This window comes from Pristiophorus japonicus, chromosome 15 (genome assembly GCF_044704955.1).
Source record: "Pristiophorus japonicus isolate sPriJap1 chromosome 15, sPriJap1.hap1, whole genome shotgun sequence".
Classification (NCBI taxonomy): domain Eukaryota; kingdom Metazoa; phylum Chordata; class Chondrichthyes; family Pristiophoridae; genus Pristiophorus; species Pristiophorus japonicus.
Genome location: NC_091991.1, coordinates 54,552,503 through 54,575,331, shown reverse-complemented (window position 1 = coordinate 54,575,331; position 22,829 = coordinate 54,552,503). Strand labels below are relative to the sequence as shown.

Below are 22,829 nucleotides of genomic sequence, written 5' to 3'. Positions count from 1 at the left end.
TGTTTGGATTATTTTTTTTACCGTATTTGTCATATTTTCAATCATTACTTCAACAATAAAATCTCTGCACTAACCAAAACATCAGACTTTGTGATTTTTGCAAATGTAATGTGATGTTCTTTACCTATTATTATTTCATAGGATTTTCCAGGCTGGGTTGGAAGTGGAGCGATTATATATGAGGAACTTCTTTCATTACTACCACTCCAAGCGTGGAATGTGGAATAGGAAACAAGTAAAAATGACATAACAGTGACCATAGGAAGTCTGGCTCGCATGCACTTTATCCAGTCATAGGATTGAATAACCCTATCCAAAAACAAATGGAGTACAGTCCCCCGTGCTGTCTTATGTAAAATATATCTGAAGACAGTGGAATTGCTGCTCTAATTACTCAGGCTACTAAGCAATGGTTTTGTGATCTACAACCCAGGAAAAATGTTATAAAGAATCTCTCTCAATACTTAAGTTTGTAAGTGGTAAAAAAATTCCTAACAAAATGTTTTATATTTTTTTATGCACCAAGAAATGCAATGAGCCCGATAAGTTAGGGTCTAAAACTAGAGTTATGCTATGGTACAATAAAACAAAACTCGGCTGTGATTTTCCCATAAGGAAGATATGTGAAGCCATGTTAGACTAAAAACAATGACAACATTTTTGGGATTGTGCTGTGCTCAAATCTCACCCACTGTGTGGCACCATCACATTAGCAAGGTTAGATGGCTGCACAGTTTGATTTTGGCTCACCTGAAATAATTCCTGAGCCTATCAGAGCCATTAGTTTCATTGTCATAGACTAATAACTTGCTAACGCCTTGGAAGCTACGCCTTTCAATGGAATGGATTAAAATATTGTGCATCAAGGTTCTAGGATGAGCTAAATTTTCCCTGTTTGTGACCATCCCATTTTGGGGGGGAAGGTTTAATGGTCAAATTTTAACTTTTTAATGCTCTGGGAAATACTTAAAATAAACACGAAAAGATTCATCCTTCTCAATGAGTTTTATTACCAATTCAGTTGGTAAGGTTGAGCATATAATTTTTATTTGTGTGCTTATTCCCAACATAAATATTATTGCAACAGTTTCCATTTTTAACACTTTGAAGAGTTTGCACCCACATATATACTTAGTCAAGCCAGTATACTTTTTGATTGCATGGTGCTAGCAGTAGGACTATATTGATGCCTTATAGCATGGTTGTGCTTGACAACTAAGTTACATGGCTATGTTTTAGCCTCATTTTAGATGCAGGAACATCTTGAATTAAATGTACATAAACTGCGATGAAGGGAGATAATTCAGTTGTTTTTTTGACATAGGACCATGGAATCAAATGTTGCAACCTTGGGATAACTTTTTCACTTTTCATCAGGTTTATTTGTGAAGTACAATACTAAACATATTTCTGACAAAACAATTTGCTGAGTTGATTACACTATAGTTTGGTGCAGACTATGATAGTGCACAAAATATCTTGTGTCTCCTTTTTTCTTTTCTGCACAGAAGTAAATTAATACTTTGGATGCAAATTAACTGTGCACCTGTATTTATACTTGATTGAGTCTGCAGGATACACAGGCATTTTTGCTGCACTGTGTTTGTAACCATGTACCTCAATTATGAGTCTTAAATATAGCTCACAAAACTCATCAGAATTTATTTTTCTATGAATGTAGATGTGAAAAAATTAAGTACTTTTCGAACACATTTTGGGTACTTAAATTATCTAGGGAGCTTGGAGGAACCATTACTGGTATCAGAACCCTTTCAATCAAAGCCCTTTCTAAGGGTGCAGACCTTTGTATAATTGTAGAATGTAATTGTTTTTAACTGTACCTGTACAGTGTAGTGTTGTCTTTAATGATGCTGGGATGAAGGGTTAATGATTTCTGTGAAATTGCTGTTGTGTATAATCATGATTTTTGGAAATAAAAGATTTTTTTTTTTAATTTTAAATATGTTGGTTATTATTAAAACTAATTTCTCACCCCCTCTTCACATGCTGTCTCTCATTGGTGGTAGCTCAGCTTCCTAACTAGGGGAAGAATTTCCTTCACCACTGTGTAGTTACGCCTTTTTGATGCATTTATGCTGTTAATCACAGCGATCAGAGCAATTCCTGCTAATGCAGCTAGTGACCTCTTTTAAATGATCTTCTGCCTTTACCCTAACAACCATGGATGGGCTTTTATACTGGTAGCACTCGTGTCTGAGTTGGAAGACCATGGGTTCAAGTTCACATCAGGACATTTTTTTTAATTTGTTGTCAAAATGTGGGTGATGCTGGCATGGCTGCCTTTATTGCCCATCCTGAGTTGCCCTGACAAGGTGGCAGTAGTAAGCCTTCTCGAACCACTGTAGTCCTTCTGGTGATGTTACTCCCATCATGGTGTGAGGTAGGGAATCCCAAAATTCTGACCCAGAGATGAGGATGGTGTGTGACTTGGAGGGAAACTTGGAGATGATGGTGTTCCCACAACATTGTCATTTTTGTAGAAGTCACAGAAGAGAAAGGTACTGTTGAAGTAACCTTGGTTAGTTCCTGCAATGTATCCTGTATTACATTTATACTGCAGTCACAGTGTACCAGTTAATAAACGCACCCAACCCAGAGATTTATATTTAAATGTATTATTTGTGCACTGTACAAGCTACTTCTCGTATGTTTTTTTAAATTAAAATGATCAAATAATTCAATTTTTTTAGCTTGAAATTTCCACTTTGCTGTTACGTTGTTTAATTTGAATTGTTGGGTAATTACATTAACACAAAAAACTTTTATGCATCAGGTGTGCACTTTAGTTTGCAAACTCAAGTTAGTGTGGCCAAGTCTCCAGAAAAGTACCAACTCACCAAATGTATTGTGCTTTTCTTTACTGAGCTAGGTCTTAAAAAAATAAATATAATCAAATGATGTTCATCAAGTATTTTTCAGCAATGTTTTAGTCATCACACTTGCAATATCTCCAAACCAAACAATTGTTATTGAAAGTGTGAAGTGAGAAGATGGAGACAGGGCCACTAAAGGATGAGTAAGATAAAGTCACAGTAGATGAATGGCAGGGATACTGAATAGATACTTTGACTCAGTTTTCACTGAAGAGACCAGCATAGAGGAAACGGCAACAGCAGAAGAAGTGGAGGGCGGTTACAATAATTAGGATAGAAAGAAAGGAGATATTAGACAAACCTGAGGAAGACAAGATCACAGGTCCAGATGGATTGTACCTGCGGCTACTCAAAGAATCTAGAGAGGAGACATCAGAGGCACCAGTATCCGTATATAAACATTCAATAGAAAACGGAATGGTAACAGAGGACTGGCGAACCCAAATGTAATTTCTATCTTCAAATGGGCATGAGATAAATTCCACAGATATTATTAGTTTGTAGGAGTGTAAAAAAACAAGTCCGAACCCCATACAATTCTGTAATTCACCCCGACCATTCATTTATTTTTATTATATTTGTATATTACTTCTCTTTCAGAAAGTTCCTCCTACAACTCATTCTTTTACACTTGGGAGGTCTGTTACAGATCACGGATTCTTCCATTTTTAAACTTAAGCCAGAAGAAACCTAATTGATGTGGGATCAGATAATAACTTGGCCCAAAATGTTCTGTTTTCCTGGACATCAAAAACATACCTATGAAACAGATTGGCTATGGGGTAATGGATGGCAGAATGTATCAGTGACCAATTCTGGGCTAGACCTCACATTCAGAATCACAGGTTTTAATCCTGTATGACAGGGTCGTTAAATTTTTGGTAACTGTTTAAGAAGAAGCAGCATTCACTGTTGCTTGTTGGTCTTTGCAATGATCTCGATGACTATCTTTAGTTCCTCTTCTCCTTTACCTCAGTCCATTTCTTTAATTTGCCTTAGCCCTCAGTCAGACTTTCTGCCACCTTCCTCATCCCTCAGTCAGTCTGCTCCCCTTTTCCCTTTACCTCAGTCAATTTGTCCTCCTATCTCCAATCTCTTTATCTCAGCCATGTATCTTTCATTCTCCACCTCTTTTTGCCCCAAGGTTACGTTGATTCCGTAGTCATTTTCACTGTAGATGAAGAGGATGGTTCCCCTGAAACAGCAACAGAAGCTGGGGTAAAACGGTGGACTTCCAATTGGCAGAGTTCTGAAGGAGTAAAGGCACAAGCAGCTGATGTGTTCAGCATCATCAAACAAACAATTCACGTGCTTACAAACACAACCAACATAATTGAGATTGTTTTGAAAGAATGCTGAATTTTCTTCAATGTGTTGTATTCAGCTTCATTTCTTGGTGATGGATGAATATTATCTAAAGTATAGACATATATAAAGGATTACAAGGTGCCAGCTAAGCTACTCTTCCCAATAAACACATGGCATCCTATACAGGATGGCAGGGATGTGACCTGCTCCCAGCCTTTTCCAGTTCTTCTCGATAACCATTAGAAAGTGCAGAAGTCTTGAGAAGGCTCACCTCTTCTATGAAGGACCACCCCTTTTTTGAGCACAGATGAAAAGAGGAAAGAACCACAGGTGCAAATCGATATCCATGTTATTTTGAATATATCATGAGAGAGATAACACTCATACTACTGAGGAATTCTGCTACATGTTGCATAAACTTAATTCTTGTGTCAACTAAATTGTGGGAGGCTGGAAAGTGATTTGCACTTAAAGGGAAATTTGACCAGGTTTGTAGCACTTGCAATATGGGTAGCTGTAATCTCACTTGTTTTCTGAACGAATATAACTTTGAGTAAAAACCAAGGGAGGCAGGTCGATGGAAACTCAGTTCAAAGTTCATACTTCAATATATTTACTCCCTGCATAGAGCAAACTTAAACTGACAGCCAACATAGGTGACTTTAGGGCTTAGCTATTAGAATATGTCCAACACAATGATGGTGTCCTTTTAAATAGAGGCATTGTTTGAAATCAATTGTTGAATTGATGAACTGTACTCTGCACTCTTAAGAAGGGCATTCATGCAGTAATCTGATTACAGAAAGACTTGCATTTATATAGCACCTTTCACAATGTCCCAAAGCCAATGAAGTACTTTTGAAATGCAGTCACTGTTGTAATGTAGGAAACGCAGCAGCCAAGTTGCGCACAGTAAGCTCCCACAAACAGCAATATGATAATGACCAGATAATCGGTTTTAGTCATGTTGATTGAGGGATCAATATTAGCCAGGATTCCAGGGATTACACCCCTGCTCTTCATCAAAATAGCGCCATGGGATCTTTACGTCCACCTGAAAGCAGACGGGGCTTTAACGTCTCATCCGAAAGACGGCACCTCTGACAGTGCAGCACTCCCTCATATTTGTGTCTGAATTTTGTGCTCCAGTCTCTGGAGTGGGGCTTGAACTCACAGTCTTCTGACTCCGAGGCGAGAGAGCAACCAACCACAGCAGCACTTCCCATTTAATTTATAATGCACATTCATTGCAGAGGTGTCAGATTTAATACTGCATACATCTGATTCTTGATTTAACAAATTGCATTTGTGTTTAAGATATATTAGTTGATGGGCATTTCTCATGCATTATTTTAGGTACTTCTGTGGCAATGTAAGGAACCTTAGATTAGAAATTTGACACGAACTCTGCTCCCTTTAAATGATACACCTTCCTCCTCAAGCAATGAGTTTAAAGTACAATAATACAATCAATAAAAGCTGATTTACAAACAAACATGTGAAACAGTTTATCTTGCAACACTGCACAGTGGAATGTGTTTGTAAATGCAAATGGAGGAAATAGAAGCTAATACTTATCAAATGATGGTTAGTCTGAAACAAAGATATATTGGCTGAGGATGGTGATTAGTTAACGCTGCAGTCTGTCACCATGCGTAGTCATTTTCTTGTTTGTTATTTGAGAGCTCAAACTGTCACTTCTTTCGATTTAGCAAACAAAACAGATTGATGTTAAAGTGAGGTCACAGCACACTGAAATAGTGCAGGGGTCTCCAAATAAAGATTTACTCCAGGCCGTTTCAGTGTTGGATGATGTCACTGGACTCCAGTTGATGTGCAGTACAGTTTTAAATAACAGCAGTAGTGAGGTTGATATGTCAATGACTCACAATGCCTGTCTAAAGTTCCATTGGCAACCTTTGATTTGTGCAGAATACATTGCTATAATTTTCCCAGTTGCACTAAAACCCTTCAATTTTGTTTTTGGAATCAGTTATTTATGGATGCTCCAGTCTGCAGTGGCACAGATTGAGGATAGCGGTTCATGACTTTCCCCATATGTTGAGCTTGAAGCTGTTCATGTTGCCCCAGAGACATGCTTTCCCAGGTGGACGATTGGAAAGCAGTCACCTCCAGACACAGAGCTCCGCCTTGTGCCAAATTGAGTGCAGCATTAACAGAGGCAGGCAAGCAGATTTGCTGATTATGCTTTCTGCCAGGAAATGGAGTATGACACAGGAAGATCTAAAGAGAAAGAGAGAACACTAACAGTAAATCATAAATGAGAGAAAAGTAACGACGTGTTAGATACTAATTTCATGGTTTGATATTAAAAGCTAGATTATTCTACATTTTTATCACTGTACCTTCAAACTCAACATTCTCATTCAATTGTGCTTTGTGTTACTCTGCCATTGTGGATGTCCAGTTTTTCTGTGCTGTGTTTCATCCAACAGAGATAAAGACAACTACTGGAAACAATATATGCTTGGAAGAAACCTTGCCAATTCTGCTCATTCTCCTCCTCTTTGTATCCTGCCTTCCCAATCCTCCACAGTCTCGACCTCTTTACTCCCCGCTTTGCTAAAATGTGTATATCAGAGACAAATAGATTATTTTCTCTTTGCTGAATCCTCAATGCTGAATCTTGGATATATACCTGAAACTGCTGGAGATTGTCTGGCAGATGTTGCTGTATGTCCAGCAGGGGGCTCCACCACCATTAAATGTATAGAGAAAAGGCAGAACTACAGAATCCAGCTCCTACTCTCTATTTATTTAGAAAGAAAAGGCAGAAAGAAGCACATTTCTGGGTGGAGGGGAAAGAGGCTCAAAATTGATGTTTTTTAATATTTTCTATGTATTTTGACCATCAACCTTTACTATTACCAGTTTGGACATTGGAACTGTGATACTGATAGTGCTAAATTCCTGTTCGGAAAAGTAACTCATTACATCGAATGAGTGACTAACAGAATATGTTCCGTTTGTGTACCTAAACACCCTGCCACCCACTCAAATGACATTCCCCAAATATACATGCTTTCCCTGCAATTATCACCCTGAAGGCATCAACTCTTGCTGGGATAAAGTTGCCTGGGTACTGGCAGCTTTCCAAGTGGCCATTCTTCATGTTTGATCTAACACAGTGAGCGTTGACATAATATTCATTATATTTAAGTCTGCTGCTGCTCTCTCCGATGACCACATGCATGTGCTTTCAGTACTAATCACAGCAGGGTGTTGTCTGTTTTTTTTAATTCCCCCTCTTTAGTTCAACTGCAATGTGCTGATGTGAGGTCACTGAACTGGAGCTTTCTGGTCTCGATGAGAACAGTGCATGAAGGACACGCTCCTGAAACAGGATCCCAGAACACACAACAGTTAAAATGTTTCCAGAACATCAAGCGTTGACAACTCTGCTGTTGGCGATGATCCTGAGCTATTCAAAGTCACTTGTCATCAGCTCCACCAATAGGAATCCTGCTGCTGTGAAACTGTACTAAGAAGTGATTCAAATTTGTTCTCTCACTGACAGCCAAGGTACAACCATGTTTGGGCTGATGGATATTAGCAGCAATTCTAGGACTTAAAGCAGATCACAGAGGGGAAAATGACCTTTACGTCATTCCCTCAATCATATTTCCTCAAAGTCTACACTTTTCCAAAGTAAAAAGCCCCAGCTCTCCAAATCTGATCTGGTAACTAGGGGGTTGAAATTCAGGGTCTCAAAGAGACACATTAGTGCCCGTTTGCAGCAGCCATTCCGAAAAATGGCCACTGCAAATGGGCCATTTGGCCGCCACTTCAGGGTCAATAAATTCAGTTTGGGGATTTTTCAACCTGGATCCCATACTGCCCAAGTGGTATCACCACCAGTAAAATGAATAAAACAACAATAAAAATACTTACCCAGCAATTTTCACCTCACTCCGTGGATCCCCCGCCGTGCGGTGCCCCCCACAGGTTTCCCAGGTCAGTGCACCTCTGCAGAGTGACTGCGGGCCCAGCAGCGTGGCGGCCCTTAAAGGGGAGGGCCCACTGCCTCGGCCGCAGTTCAAGATTTTTTGCGGGCTGACTTGCAGATCGACCAGCAAAATACTGGCCCCGGGTTCGGCCGGGCCGCCAACGGGCAGCCTGACACCCCCTCTTGGGTGCTAGGCCGCTGGCTCGGCCGCAACCCTCCCTGGTGGCCCAGTGACCAAATAAAAAAATAGCCAGATTCTCTCCCCTTAAAAGGAGGGGAGAGAGCATGGTGATGCACACGCACTGTGACGTCACCACGCTGATTGACAGCGACGGCCGGGCCTTTCGTCCCATTTTCAATGAGTCAGCCTGGCTTTGAGTCTAAGGCCCGCCCCCATTATGATCCATTTCCTGCAGGACTGGATCGCCTCACCGGACCAAGAGTTCCAGCGGTAAGTACCAGCCAAAAACTCAGGTGCGCGCCAGCTTTCTGACGCACCTGAATTTCTGCCCCTAGGTGCTTTAAACCAGTGGCTCTCCTCTGAACTTTTTCCAGGAATATAACCAGTTCCTTATAAAAACAAAGAAATCTACAGCGCAGAAGGAGGCCATTTCGGCCTATCGTGTCCGCGCCGACCGACAAAGAGCCACAGGCCCTCGGTCAGCAGCCCTGAAGGTTACAATGAGCAATGAACAATGGAGGAAAGGTAAAGAGCATCCGGCCCAACCAGTCCGCCCCACACAACTGCGACACCCCCTGCACCGCAACATTCTACACTCCACCCCAACCGAAACCTGTGTACTATTCCAATTCAAGATCTGGCCATTTTCTGTCGTGGGGTGCTGTCACCTCTATATTGATACACCACACCTGGCCCCGACACACAGCTCTTTAACCCTCAGTTCTTGGGAATTAACCCTGTACTGAACACTCATTAAAGGGCCAATGTTACTCTGACAATGTATCTCACAATGTGCCTCACATGGATGACATAATGATACAATCAGTGACCCAGCACATTGCTGCTGATATCTGGCACGTCTGGCAGAACAAATTATTTTTCCAGATGTTTTAATACAATGAAGCTAAATGTATTCAAACTGCATTTAAAATGTACAACAGATACATCATCTGCTGTACTATGCACTTGCTGAGACATCGAACACAAATGATACATTTCAGGTAAAAAGAGGAAATGCTAGCAATAAACAGCACCAAGATACATTGCCACTGTGAGATGTGCTGAGTGCTGCCAGGTTGCCCCCCACCCCTGGAGAAAATCGCAAAACTGTCCCCAAACACAGATTCCGAGGGGCATTGGAGATGGGGTGCACCTGGATTTTCCTTCCCACACAACTGGTCAGCCTACAAGGGAAGGCAGAAGAAAGCTGGTAACAAAAATACCAAACACCTGTAATGTTTTTTTAATGAGGTCAGTCAATTAACTGTGAAAAAACAAAATCTTTCTCATTCGCTCTTTAAAACACCTGTGTACAGAATGTTCTCATTCGGACAGAAATCTATTTGGATTGAAAGGATCTCGAAAAATCACAGAAACAGATGGGGTGATAAAAAGGGGTAGAAGTCAGACCTTGGAATGTAAGGATAACATACTCTGCACTGGCAGAGATAAATGAACATTCAAAAATCCTGATCAGTTCATGCTGTTTTGGAACTCATAAGTGATTAATCTATGTCTTGAGGAGCTTTGTTATACATTCTAACTCGCCTTAGTCTTCTGCAGGTTAATGTATGTGCAATTATTCATTGAGGTTTTTTTAGTCATTAATCCTTTAACTCTTCAGACAAGCCCTTAGCATTAAGCTCAAGCGATGAAATCCTTTAAACTTAAAGCCACTTCTCTTGTTGTAGTAAGTTTAAATCCCAGTTAGAAGAGACTGATGATCAATCAATTCTGCACAGGGCTGCAGAATGGCAGACAGCCTGAGGGCTGAACCATGTGGGACATTGTGAGAACAAATGGTTCAGCACATGGCCCATTCATCTCTGATCTTAATAGTTACAATGGGCAGGCCACATTGTTCGCATGCCAGACACGAGACTCCCAAAGCAAGCGCTCTACTCAGAACTCCTTCACGGCAAACGAGCCAAAGGTGGGCAAAGGAAACATTTCAACGACACCCTCAAAGCCTCCCTGATAAAGTACAACATCCCCACTGACACCTGGGAGTCCCTGGTCAAAGACTGCCCTAAGTGGAGGAAGTGCATCCAGGAGGGCTCTGAGCACCTCGAGTCTCATCGCCGAGAGCATACAGAAATCAAGCGCAGGCAGCGGAAAGAATGTGCGGCAAACCAGTCCCACCCACCCTTTCCCTCAACGGCTATCTGTCCCACCTGTGACAGAGTCTGTGGCTCTCATATTGGACTGTTCAGCCACCTAAGAACTAATTTTAAGAGTAGAATCAAGTCTTCCTCGACTCCGAGGGACTGGCTATGATGATAATAGCTACATAGAATGACATAGAATATACAGGCTATTTGGCCCAACCAGTCTGTGCTGGTGTTTATACTTCACTCGGATCTCCTCCCGTTCCAAGTTTGCAGATGATACAAAGTTAAGTGGGAAAGTAAGCTGTGAGGATGCAAAGAGGCTGCAGAGAGATATAGATAGGTTGACTGAGTGGGCAAGGACATGGCAACTGGAATACAATGTGGGAAAGTGTGAAGTTATCCACTTTGGTTGGAAAAACAATTAAGCTGAATATTTTTTGAATGGTGAGAGACTGAGAAATGTTTACATTCAGAGGGATCTGGGTGTCCTTGTATATGAATCACAGGAAGTTAACATGCAGGTACAGCAAGCAATTAGGAAGGCAAATGGTATGTTAGCTTTAGAGATTAGAGTACAAGGGTAAAGAAACAAAAGCAAAATACTGCAGATGCTGCAAATCTGAAATACAAATAGAAAATGCTGGAAATACTCAGCAGGTCAGGAGGCATCATCTGTGGAGAGAGAAACAGAGTTAATGTTCATCAGAACTGGGAAAAGTTAGAGATGTAACAAATTTTTAAGCAAGTGTAGGGGCAGGGAAAGGTGAGTGGAGGAAAGGGAAGGTCTGTGATAGGATGGAAGGCAGAAGAGATTGAGAGACAAAAGGAGATGGTAATGGGACAAGTTAAGAAACAAAAGATGAGTATAGATGGGGTGTAAATGGAAAAATCATCAACAGCTGCCATGGGAAAGAGAGAGAGAAAAAAGAATAGGGACAGGGCTGTGGTCTGAAATTGTTGAACTTGATGTTGAGTCCAGAAGGTTGTAAAGTACATAAACGGAAGATAAAGTGATGTTCCTCGAGCTGCGTTGAGCTTCATTGGAACAGTGTCAGAGGCCGAGGACGGAGATATCAGAGTGGGAGTAGAGCGGAGAATTAAAGTGACAGGCGACCGGAAGCTCAAAGTCATCATGCTTACAGACTGAACGGAGGTGTTCCGCAAAGCGGTCACCCAATCTGCATTTGATCTCCCCAATGTAGAGGAGACCGCATCGTGAGCAGTGAATACAGTATAATAAATTGAAAGAAGTACAAGTAAATCGCTGTTTCACCTGGAAGGAGTGTTTGGGGCCCTGGACAGTGGGAAGGGAGGAGATAAAAGGGCAGGTGTTGCATCTCCTGCGCTTGCACGGGAAGGTGCCGTGGGAAGGGGAGGGGATGCTGGGAGTGACCGTGGAATGGACCAGGGTGTTGCGGAGGGAGCGGTCCCTTCGGAATGCTGAAAGGGAAGGGGAGGTAAGATGTGGTGGGATCACACGTGAGGTGGCAGAAATGGCGAAGGATGATCCGTTGAACGTGGAGGCTGGTGGGGTGAAAGTTAGGACAAGGGGAACCCTGTCGTGGTTCTGGAAGGGAGGGGAAGGGGTGAGAGTAGAAGTACAGGAAATAGAATGGACATGGTCGAGAGCCAAGTCAACCATAGTAGAAGGGAATCCTCGATTGAGGAAAAAGGAAGACATACCAGAGGAATGGAATCGTTAGCGGAAGTGGGGTGGGAGGAAGTGTAGTCCAGGTAGCTGTGGGAGTCAGTGGGCTTGTAGTGAATGCTTGTCAGTAGACTATCCCCAGAAATGGAGACAGAGAAGTCGAGGAAGGGAAGAATCGGAGATGGACCATGTGAAGGTGAGGGAAAGGTGGAAATTGGAGGCAAAGTGAATTACATTTTCTAGTTCAGGGTGAGAGCAGGATACAACACCAATACAGTCATCAATGTATTGGAAAAAGAGGTGAGGGAGGGGACCTGAGTAGGACTGGAACAGAAATTTCCACATATCGCACGAAAAGGCAGGCATAGCTAGGACCTATGCAGATTTCCATAGCAACACCTTTAATTTGGAGGAAGTGAATGGAGTCAAAGGAGAAGTTGTTCAATGTGAGAACATGTTCAGTCAGGCGGAGGAGTGTGGTGGTGGTGGATGGGGACTGGTTGGACCTCTGTTCAAGGAAGAAGCAGAGCGTCCTCAGGCTATCCTGGTGGGGCATGGAAGTGTAGAGGGATTGGACATCCATAGTGAAAAGGAGACGGTTGGGGCCAGGAAACTGGAAACTGTTAAAGTGGCAGAGGGCATCGGAAGAGTCACGGAAGTAGGTGAGAAGAAACTGGACATTATATTATATAAAGAAATCTTACTACAATTATACAGGGCATTGGTGAGGTCACACCTGGAGTACTGTGTACAGTTCTGGTCTTACCTAAAGAAAGACATACTTGCCTTAGAAAGTGCAATGAAGGTTTACTAGACTGGTTCCTGGGTTGAGGGAATTGTCCTATGAGGAGAGATTGAGCAGACTAGGCCTATATTTCCTAGAGTTTAGAAGAATGGGAGGTGATCTCATTGAAACATATAAAATTCTTAAGGGGCTTGACAGGGTTAATGCTGAGAAGATGTTTTTCCTGGCTGGGGAATCTAGAGCATGAGGTCAGTGTCTCAAAATTAGGACAGAGAGGAGAAGAAATTTCTTCTCTCAAAGGTTATGAATCTTTGGAATTCTCTACCCCAGAGAGCTGTGGATGCTCAGTCGTTGAGTATATTCAATCAGAGATCGATAAATCTTTGGGAATGAAGGGATATGGGGATAGTGCGGTAAGGTGAAGTTGAGGTGGAGATCAGCCATGATCATGTTGAATGGTGGAGCAGGCTCAAAGGGCCAAATGGCCTGCTCCAGCACTTCTTTCTTATGTTCTTATCTGCCCCATTTCAGCCTATCAGCATATATTTCTATTTCCTTCTCTCATGTACTTGTTTATTTTCCTTTGAAAGCATCTAAGCTATTTGCCTCAACCACTCCCTATGATAATGAGTTCCACACGCTAACCGCTCTCTGAGTAAAGAAATGTCTCATTATTTCCCGATTGGATTTATTAGTAACTATCTTGTATTTATGGCCCCCAGTTTGGGATTCTCACATAAATGAAAAAATTCTCTCCACATTTACCCTCTCCAACCCATTATAATTGTAAAGACCTCTCTCAGGACACCTCTAGCTTTATCCCCTTTTCTATATAACTTTTATTTGCCTCTGTTATCTCCACCCTATGCTCCTTGGGTATGCGTGGGTGCATATCACCTGGATCTCGTGTTCTAACCTCTTTTAGTTTTGCTAGTTTGTCCATTATTTTCTCCCTTTCTATCCCAACTATATTAATATATTCTTTTAAAATTCATCCTCTAGTGAAGTGTCCATTCCGTTATCTTCTTTGCCAAAAACTGAGATGAAGGAGTTATTCAATATTTCTGCCATTTCTCTGTCATTACCTATGAGTTTATCTTGCTAATCCTTTAGTGACCCTAACCTTTCTTTAATTTTCCTTTTGTTATTTATGTGTATATATTATTTCTTTTTATATTCCTTGGTAATTTGATGATGTAAGGCCAAAAATGGTGATTTTATTTTAAATGGAACAAAATAATTATGATTGTATAAGCATATAATTCTATACTTTTATTTAAAATAATACAAGATATCTTTATTTTGTTGAACAGGCAAGCAAGACTATTTTCAGTAGATGGTAGGCACAGCTTTGAACTTCATAACAAACCTCTATAATGGAGTGAGAAGATCAGTGAATTCAGCCTTAATTTCCAGAGACTGGTCAAAAAGCATGTCAAAAATGTTCAGATTACTAACTGCTTTAACTGGACATACAGGACAGCTAAGAATTTTTTTGTATCTCCTAGTCAGACATGGATAAAAATAAAGAAGTTTGAAAATTATAAATGCATTGAATATCATCATCATAGACAGTCCCTCAAAGTCGAGGATGACTTGCTTCCACATTAAAAATTAGTTCTCAGATGATTGATAAGTCCAATGTGGGAGCTACAGTCTCTGTTGCAGGTTGGACAGATGGTGGTTGAAAGTACGTTGGTTGAAGTGACGATTTTTTGAAGAGCTTGGGTCAAGCGCTTCTTCCGCTGTATGTGTTTGGCCTCCGCTTGCTCCCGGCGAAGAGACTCAAAGTGTTCGATGCCCTCATGGATTATTCTCTTCCATTTTGAGCAACCTTGCGCCAGGGATTCCCAGGTGTTGATGGGGATGTTGAACTTCTTCAAGGAGGCCTTGAGGGTGTCCTTGAAGCGTTTCCTCTGCCCACCTGGGGCTCGTTTGCCCTGTCATAACATTGAGTAGAGTGCTTGCTTTGGGAGTCTCATATCGGGCATACGGACGATGTGGCCCGTCCATCAGAGCTGATTGAGCATTGTCAGTGCTTCGATGCTGAGGATGTTGGCCTGCACGAGAACACTGACATTGGTGCGCCTATCCTGCCAATGGATTTGCAGGATCTTCCTGAGGCAGCATTGATGGTACTTCTCCAGAGTTTTGATGTGCCTGCTGTATATAGTCCATGTCTCAGAAGCATATGAGGGCAGGTATTTTCCATTTGTTCGATAGATTATCTCCACTCCAGCGGGAAGCTTGCTGACGGTGAGAAGTAGCATTGCAGCAAGGAAGATCGAGAAGAACATTGGTGCAATGACACAGCCTTGCTTCACCCCGGTTCATACATACAATGGTGAATCCATTGATCAGGATCACGGCTTGCAAATTTTTGAGGACAGCCGAATTTGAAGAGTACATTCCATAATCCCTCACGGTTGACAGTGTCAAAGGCCTTTGTCAGGTCAAAGGCCATGTATAGGGGTTGGTGTTGTACCCTGCATTTCTCTTGAATTTGTCACACGGTGATGATCATGTCCATTGTGCCCCTTAGTGAGCGGAATCCACATTGCGACTCTGGGAGGAGCTCTTCTGCCACAGGGAGAAGACGGTTGAGGACAATTCTTGCGATAACATTCCCCGTGGTAGACAGCAGGGAAATTCCTCCGCACTTACCACAATCGGAATTATCTCCTTTCTTGAAGATGGTCATGATTATGGCGTCTCTGAGATCCCCTGGCATGCTTTCCTTCCAAATAAGAGAAATTACCTCATGTATTCACACCAATAGTGCTTCTCCGCCATGTTTTAGTGCTTCGGCGGGAATTCCATCCACTCCTTAGGCCTTGTTGTTCTGCAGTTGTCGAATTGAATTGAATATAAATTGTTAAAGAGCCACATCCCCATCTTGACTGTTCTTGAGAGTTACTGGAATGAAAGTGTACCATGTCAGCTATTCTATGCTACAATAGATGTATTATCTGTTGCCATGATAGAGATGCAAGCACCCATGAATCAATGGCAGCAGGGGAGAGGATGTTGTGGGATGAAGGCAACTCTCAGCTGACATCACCATCATTTACATATCTTTTCACTCTTCCCTTGGAGAACAGTAAAGTAGTGGGAGGACTCGCAGGCTGATTAACAGTCTGACAAGCCACAACATGAACGCTCCTCCCATGACCGCAACCATCTTACCAGCTGATAGGATGGTTAATCCTATCGAGGAGGGTTTTATGGGCTCCTACAACGCGTACAATGCCACACCCACACCCACTGGACATGAGTATCCCACTAGATGTCAACCCAGAACTCAAAGCCGGAGCTCTGACTCCGCTCGCTGGGACTGACTGGAGTGGGGTTCCAACCCTGCACCTTCTGGCCCAGAGGCGGGAATGCTACCACTACACCAAAGGCTCACTTCTCAGCTGACATAAGATGCAGTAATTGGCCTTTGATGATGAGCAGATTCAATCATCAGGTGAAGTGAGCTTCAGACCAGAGTCCTTCACTTCACTACGGAGTTGTCCGCTTGGGTAGGATGGTGTGGGGATGGCTGTAGTTAATTCTGATCCATAATCAGTGGATGAGTTGCAAGCAGTGAAGATTTAGTTTTTTCACTCTCCTCTTGGGGATGGAGTGCACAGCTGCTATGCAACTTAGGCAAGGTCAGAGAGCAGTCAATCCAAACTGCAGTTGGTAGATTGGAATGACAGACTGGCCTGAATTCTGAACTCAACCATCTGGTTAGAAGAAGCTGCCTTACTTCCTAACTTGTAAACAACAGGATTTGGAATTACATTTATACTATTGTATTATGGTGATATAGAACTCTGTAAACTGATGATATTTGGTTGCAGATAATATATATATGTACTGTTTCTAATTCTAGCAGATAATACTGTTAGGAATTGTTCATCAGATTTTTAAAATTTTTCTTTTTCTTTATATTTTGATTTATATTGATTTCTCTTTATATTTCTTTGTTAACTGTGTCCAGTAACTTTTCAATTGCAGCTGATCTCACTAGCAGTTTAATTATCTATTTGATACAAGCTGGTCCTGTAACTAACTTGCAACAAGTCCTTGAAAATTTAGAGGCCAGAGTTTGTGTGAGTCGACAACACACCATCTTGTATGCTATTTTTCTTTCAACTTCACATGGACATAGGAGATTTATGCCATGGTTAGATGAAGGTGTCAGGAAAGGATCGTATTACATAAGAACATAAGAAATAGGAGCAGGAGTAGGCCATTTGGCCCCTTGAGCCTGCTCCACCATTCAATAAGATCATGGCTGATCTGATCTTGGCCTCAACTCTACTTCCCTGCCTGCTCCCCATAACCCTTTATTCCCTTATCACTCAAAAATCTATTTCCACCTTAAATATATTCAATGGCCCAGCCTTCACAGCTCTCTGGGGTAGAGAATTCCAAAGATTCACGACTCTCTGAGTGAAGAAATTCCTCCTCATTTCCATTTTAAATGGGCAACCCCTTATTCTGAAATTATGCCCCCTAGTTCTAGATTCCTCATGAGGGGAAACATCCTCTCTGCATCTACCCTGTCAAGCTCCTTCAGAATCAGATCTAAATAGCTGCATGCAAAGGCAACATCTATCGAAGGGACACAGCCTAGGGCGATGGAAAAGTAACAGGTGTTAGAAGGTGTTAAATGTAGTTCATGAATTTCTGTAATTGTCTTCAGCTTAAAGATTTGATGGACTAGATCAATGAGGATGCACAAAACTGAAGTTATTGATATAGGACATGAAAGGAAGATTAGGTAGTGCTGAAACAAAGGGTATACAAGAGTGGGTGCTGGGGGAGATATCTCAGGCCTCAATGAGACCTGATCAGTTTGAAATTCTCGAGCTCAAAACTGGTAGTGTGTGAATTCTCCCGAGTATTTGTATGGTTTTGCCCTAAGTATTGCTAAGTGTATGTTTAATTATTGTGAATAATTATATGCGTAATCTGAATATCTATCTGCAATGCTGTGAACCCTATTATTTTGAGGAGTAACATAACATCCTTCATCTGACAATAAAATTTGGGAAAAATGCAGCAAATGTGTTCAGCATGGAATATCAATATCCAATCGGCTCTTCAATTTTGCTGTTGAATTTTGGTTCCAAATGCCCACGTGACTGAAATCAGTGTTTTCAAAATATTGTAGTTTCATAATTTACTGTTTTATATAAAACATTCACCTCTAGCTGTTCATTTTCATTCTCATGCAGTTATAAACTATGCTGCAAGATCCCCCTAATGGTCCCAGACTCAATCGCCTTGCTACCTTCTAATATCTCTTCATATGGCTTGGCACCAAATTTTGCTGGATAATGCTCCTGTGACGTGCCTTTGGACATTTTTACTATGTGAAAGGTGCTATATAAATGCAAGTTGTTGATGTTGTTATTGAGCCATACAAACCAAGTTTGATTCATGATCTGTATTCAAGTATCTGATCTCACTCAGAGTGATGGGGAAGGGAATGAAAGGGAACATAGCTCTAATAATTCTCCACAGCCTCTGGCCCTGGGCTAAAGGAAAATTAGTCTTGGGTCCCATATTGAATCATGATACAATGACTCTTCCAGAAACACAATACTTTATGTTATTGTATCATTGAAACATCTTGATGCAGTGCACACAATGAATTACATTTAGGGTGCAGTGACTGTTATGTTGCTGTTGATTAAGGACTGATTCAGCCTTCCCATATTTGACACAATGGCATCCAAGTCTTATTTATTTTAATTTACAAACTAAAAGTTGCTCACCCACAAATTTTTTTTATGAGTTAATAAGCTACATTTAAAATAAAATATTGGAAGACAAGTTATTCAAAAAAACACAATTTAAGATTTCAACATAAATTGGTGCAAGACTTCTATGGGACACAATGGTTCTGCAGCATATTGAAACTTCAATACCAGGCACAGAGCAGTGGGACAACTGGTTGTATCTATTAGTCCACATGAACAGAGCCTTTGTCCTTTGCTGCAACAGTAAATCAGAAAGCTAGTCAGCCAAGGCCTCTATTGAGTGCAACCCCTTATAAAGGAAGCACAGATGTGTCATCAGTGATGGAATGTATCCGCTCAAAAACAATTAACATCTGCAAAGGAAGTCAGTTAAGTAAATCACACAATTTGTTTGGAACACTTCTCAAAAGTTAATAATCAGTATAAAACTCCCATATTCTGCAGTGAAATTACCGTGCTACGTATTTAATCCAGAATGAGTTAGCAGGAAGCAGTAATTCCAGCTATGTCCTAAGCCACATCCTAACGCCATTTTAATATACAGAATGTTTTGTTAACCCACTAGAGTTCGAAGACTCCCTTGATGTTGCAGTTTCAGGGTTTATTGCAAGTATGTTTGTTGTCATATTTAATTAATTTTCTTTTTGGGAAATGCTATAAAACACTCTAAAACAAATGAGAAGTGAGTATAAACAATAGGTTTTAATCAGTCATTAAAATTCTTTAGATATGAGAAACAGGAGCACAAAGTTCTTTCTTCCTCTATTCCTTTCTCCCTCATATATTGTCTAGCCTCCCCTTAAATGCATCTATACTATTTGCTTCAACCACTCCCTGTAGGAGTGAGTTCCACATTCTCACCACTCTCTGGGTAAAGAATTTTCTTCTGGATTCCCTATTGGATCTCTTGGTGACTATCTTATATTGATGGCCTCTAGTTATACTCTTCCCCACAAGTGGAAACCTTCTCTCTGTATCCACTCTATCAAAACCTTTTATAATTTTAAAGACCTATATTAGGTCACCCCTCAGCCTTCTTTTTTTAAGAGAAAGGAGACCCAGCCTGTTCATCCTTTCCTGATAAGTATACCCTCGCATTTCTGATATCATCTTGTAAATCTTCTTCGTACCCTCTGTATCGTTTTTATAATATGGCAACCAGAACTGTACGCAGTACTTTAAATGTGATCTAAGCAAGATTCGATACAGGTTTAGCATAACTTCCCTATTTTTCAATTCTATACCTCTAGAAATAAACCCTAGTGTTTGGTTTGCTGTTTTATGGCCTTGCTAACCTGTGTCGCAACTTTTAGTGATTTGTGTATTTGTACTCCGAGATCCCTTTGTTCCTCTACCCCACCTAGACTTTCACTCTCCAAGTAATAAATGACCTCCCTATTCTTCCCACCAAAATGTAATACCTCACATTTATCTGTGTTGAACTTCAATTTGCCAATTATATGCATATTCTGCAAGTTTATTAATGTCCTCCTATAATTTGTTGCAATCCTCCTCAGTGTTGACTATCGCCTCCAATTTGGTATCATCTGCAAATTTAGAAATTATGTTTTTGATTCCAAAGTCTAAATCATTAATATAAATTGTGAACAACAGCACTGATCTTTGTGCAACACCACTACTCACCTTCTGCCACTGTGAATAGCGATCCTTTACCCCTACTCTCTGCTTTCTGTCTTGAAACCAGCTAGCTCGCCATTCTCTGACCTTGTTCATCAGTCTATTATGGGGTACCTTATCAAAGGCCTTTTGAAAATCTAGATAAATTGCATAAACTGCATTACCATTGTCTACTCTCTCTGTTACCTCTTCAAAAAATTCAATGAGGTTGGTCAAACAAGACTTTCCCTTTTGAAATCCATGCTGACTATTCGTTATTATATTTTTTGTTTCTAAATGTTCTTCTATTTTCTCCTTTAGTAGGGATTCTATTATTTTTCCTACCACCGATGTTAAGCTGACTGGTCTATAATTCTCTGGACATGTTCTATCTCCTTTCTTAAATATAAGTATGACGTTAGCTATCTGCCAGTCCTCTGGCACTACACCTTTTTCTAACGAATTATTAAATGTGTGTAGTAAGGCCTCTGCTATCTCTTCCCTAGATTATTTTAATAATGCATGGATGCAATCCATCTGGACCAGGGGTTTTGTCCTCTTTGCGTTTGATTAGTTTATTTAATATATCCCCTCTTTTTATTTTAAATGTATTTATCTCATTACGAATCTCATCATCCAATGCCATGTCCACCTGTTCTATCTCCCTGGTAAATACTGAAGCAAAATCATGATTTAATATTTCTGCTACCTCTCTATTTTTACCTGTGGTATTATCCTGTCTATCCCTTAATGGCCCTATTCCCATCCCATTTATTGATGTGCCTGTAAAACATTTTACAATTTTGTTTTATGTTCCATGATAATTTAATTTCATAGTTCCTCTTTGCCTTCCTAATTGTTTTTTTTTTACTTCTCTCCTAATCTTTTCGTATTCTCCCTTATCATGCGCTCCCCTGCTCTCTATGTATTTAATGTATGCCTCTTTCCTTGCCCCCAATTGTTCCTTTATGGCTTTATTCATCAATGGAGTCTCATTAAAAGAAAGAAAAAGACTTGGATTTTTGTAGCACCTTTCACGACCACTGAACATCTCAAAGCACTTTACAGCCAATGAAGTACTTTTGGACTGTAGCCACTGTTGTAACATGGTAAACGCGGCAGCCAATTTGCACACAGCAAGCTCTCACAAACAGCAATGTGATGATGACCAGATAATCTGTTTTATTGTTATGTTGATTGAGGGATAAATATTGGCCAAGACACTGGGGATAACTCCCCTGCTCTTCTTCGAAATAGTGCCACGGGATCTTTTACATCCACTTGAGAGAGCAGATGGAGCCTCGGTTTAACGTCTCATTCGAAAGACGGCACCTCTGACAGTGCAGCACTCCCTCAGTACTGCACTGGAATGTCAGCTTAGATTTTTTTATGCTCATGTCCCTGGAGTGGGACTTGAACCCACAATCTTCTGACTCAGAGGCGAGAGTGCTACCCACTGAGCAACAGCTGACATTAGTGTTTAGTTTGTTCTTCCCTTTTAGCAGAATATATTGTTCCTGCATTCTGATGAACAATGTTTTAAATGTTTCCCATTGCTGCTATACAAGTTTTTTGCCAATATTGTTGGGGCAGGCAGTTGTTGTAACAGGCTACGCAAGAGCGCTAGCTACAACTTCATACCTACAGTTCTCCACATGGGTTTCTGTCTGACAGTTAGCTGAATTCAGGTAAATTCTGTTTTCGGATTGTGGGGTGCAGGTGGGGCGAGGGTGAAAGAAACAAAAAAGAGGGCTATGACAATATAAAATTCTGACTGGGTTAATATGATTTGGGAACACAAGGGAATACCCTTAACCTTGACATACAATTTGCCTATATTTAAAAAAAATAATGGTGGCAACTTGCAAGCTACCCGTGGTGGGGCAAAGATGCTAAACCAGCCAGTGCTTCAATGCAAGCTTCTTAGTAAATAAAAGCTGGGAGAAGTGACTCAGAGTTTATCTGGTATTAACTGAGTCATACAGACTAGGAAGATACCCTAATCTGTGCTGAGTTAACTATTATCAACAGGGTTGCAGTGCAGGTGCTACAGTGAATGGCCCTCAGCGTCCCTGGCTAGAGATGAGAAAGGGAGAAGAAAATTGAGTTTAACTATGATACTCCCTGCAGTCAAATATAGCACCAAAGTTCGGCAATGAATAATGATCATTTAAGCAAGGCAGCAGAGTATGAAAACTGTCCATGGACTGTACCCTGGCAAGAAAGCAATGCCTTCAGAAGAGGAAGGAAGAATACTAGCAAGGAACAATGGTCAATGAGTTGAATATATTGCAGAGCTCCCCAAGCAATCACTTTTTCCTCACAGCAGTGAGGAATACCTACCAATTCCATTTTGTGTGCCCCAAAGAAAATAGGAGACCACGCCCAGTTGAAAACAAGCTGGGTTCCATATAAACCAAGTGGGTTTATCAGCTTCATCAGTGAATCCACCCAATTACTTCCACACCAGGTAAGAGCCATAGCTGAGAAGAACAGAATACAATAAAATTAGTCCAAATGTTGACTCACTATAACGATCAGGACCATGAATGATTTTCCACAATTAGGCTGTCACTTGCTCAATTACAACACAATGCCC

At 41.0% G+C, this 22,829-nt stretch overlaps 1 protein-coding gene across 4 annotated transcripts in view; it reads left to right on the top strand.

Annotated features, from left to right (window-relative positions):
• The window catches only part of b4galnt3b (beta-1,4-N-acetyl-galactosaminyl transferase 3b), a 248,536-nt gene that overhangs the window by 209,836 nt on the left and 15,871 nt on the right, over positions 1-22,829 (top strand). For 3 of the 4 annotated variants that reach the window (XM_070900445.1, XM_070900446.1, XM_070900444.1), the window contains one exon: positions 142-1,961. The exons of the other annotated variant lie outside the window; for it this stretch is intronic. In XM_070900445.1, coding sequence (XP_070756546.1) covers positions 142-250 — 109 coding nt within the window. In that variant the 3' untranslated portion in view covers positions 251-1,961. Of the gene's footprint in view, positions 1-141; positions 1,962-22,829 lie in introns of those variants that run through there. 4 annotated transcript variants of the gene reach the window in all.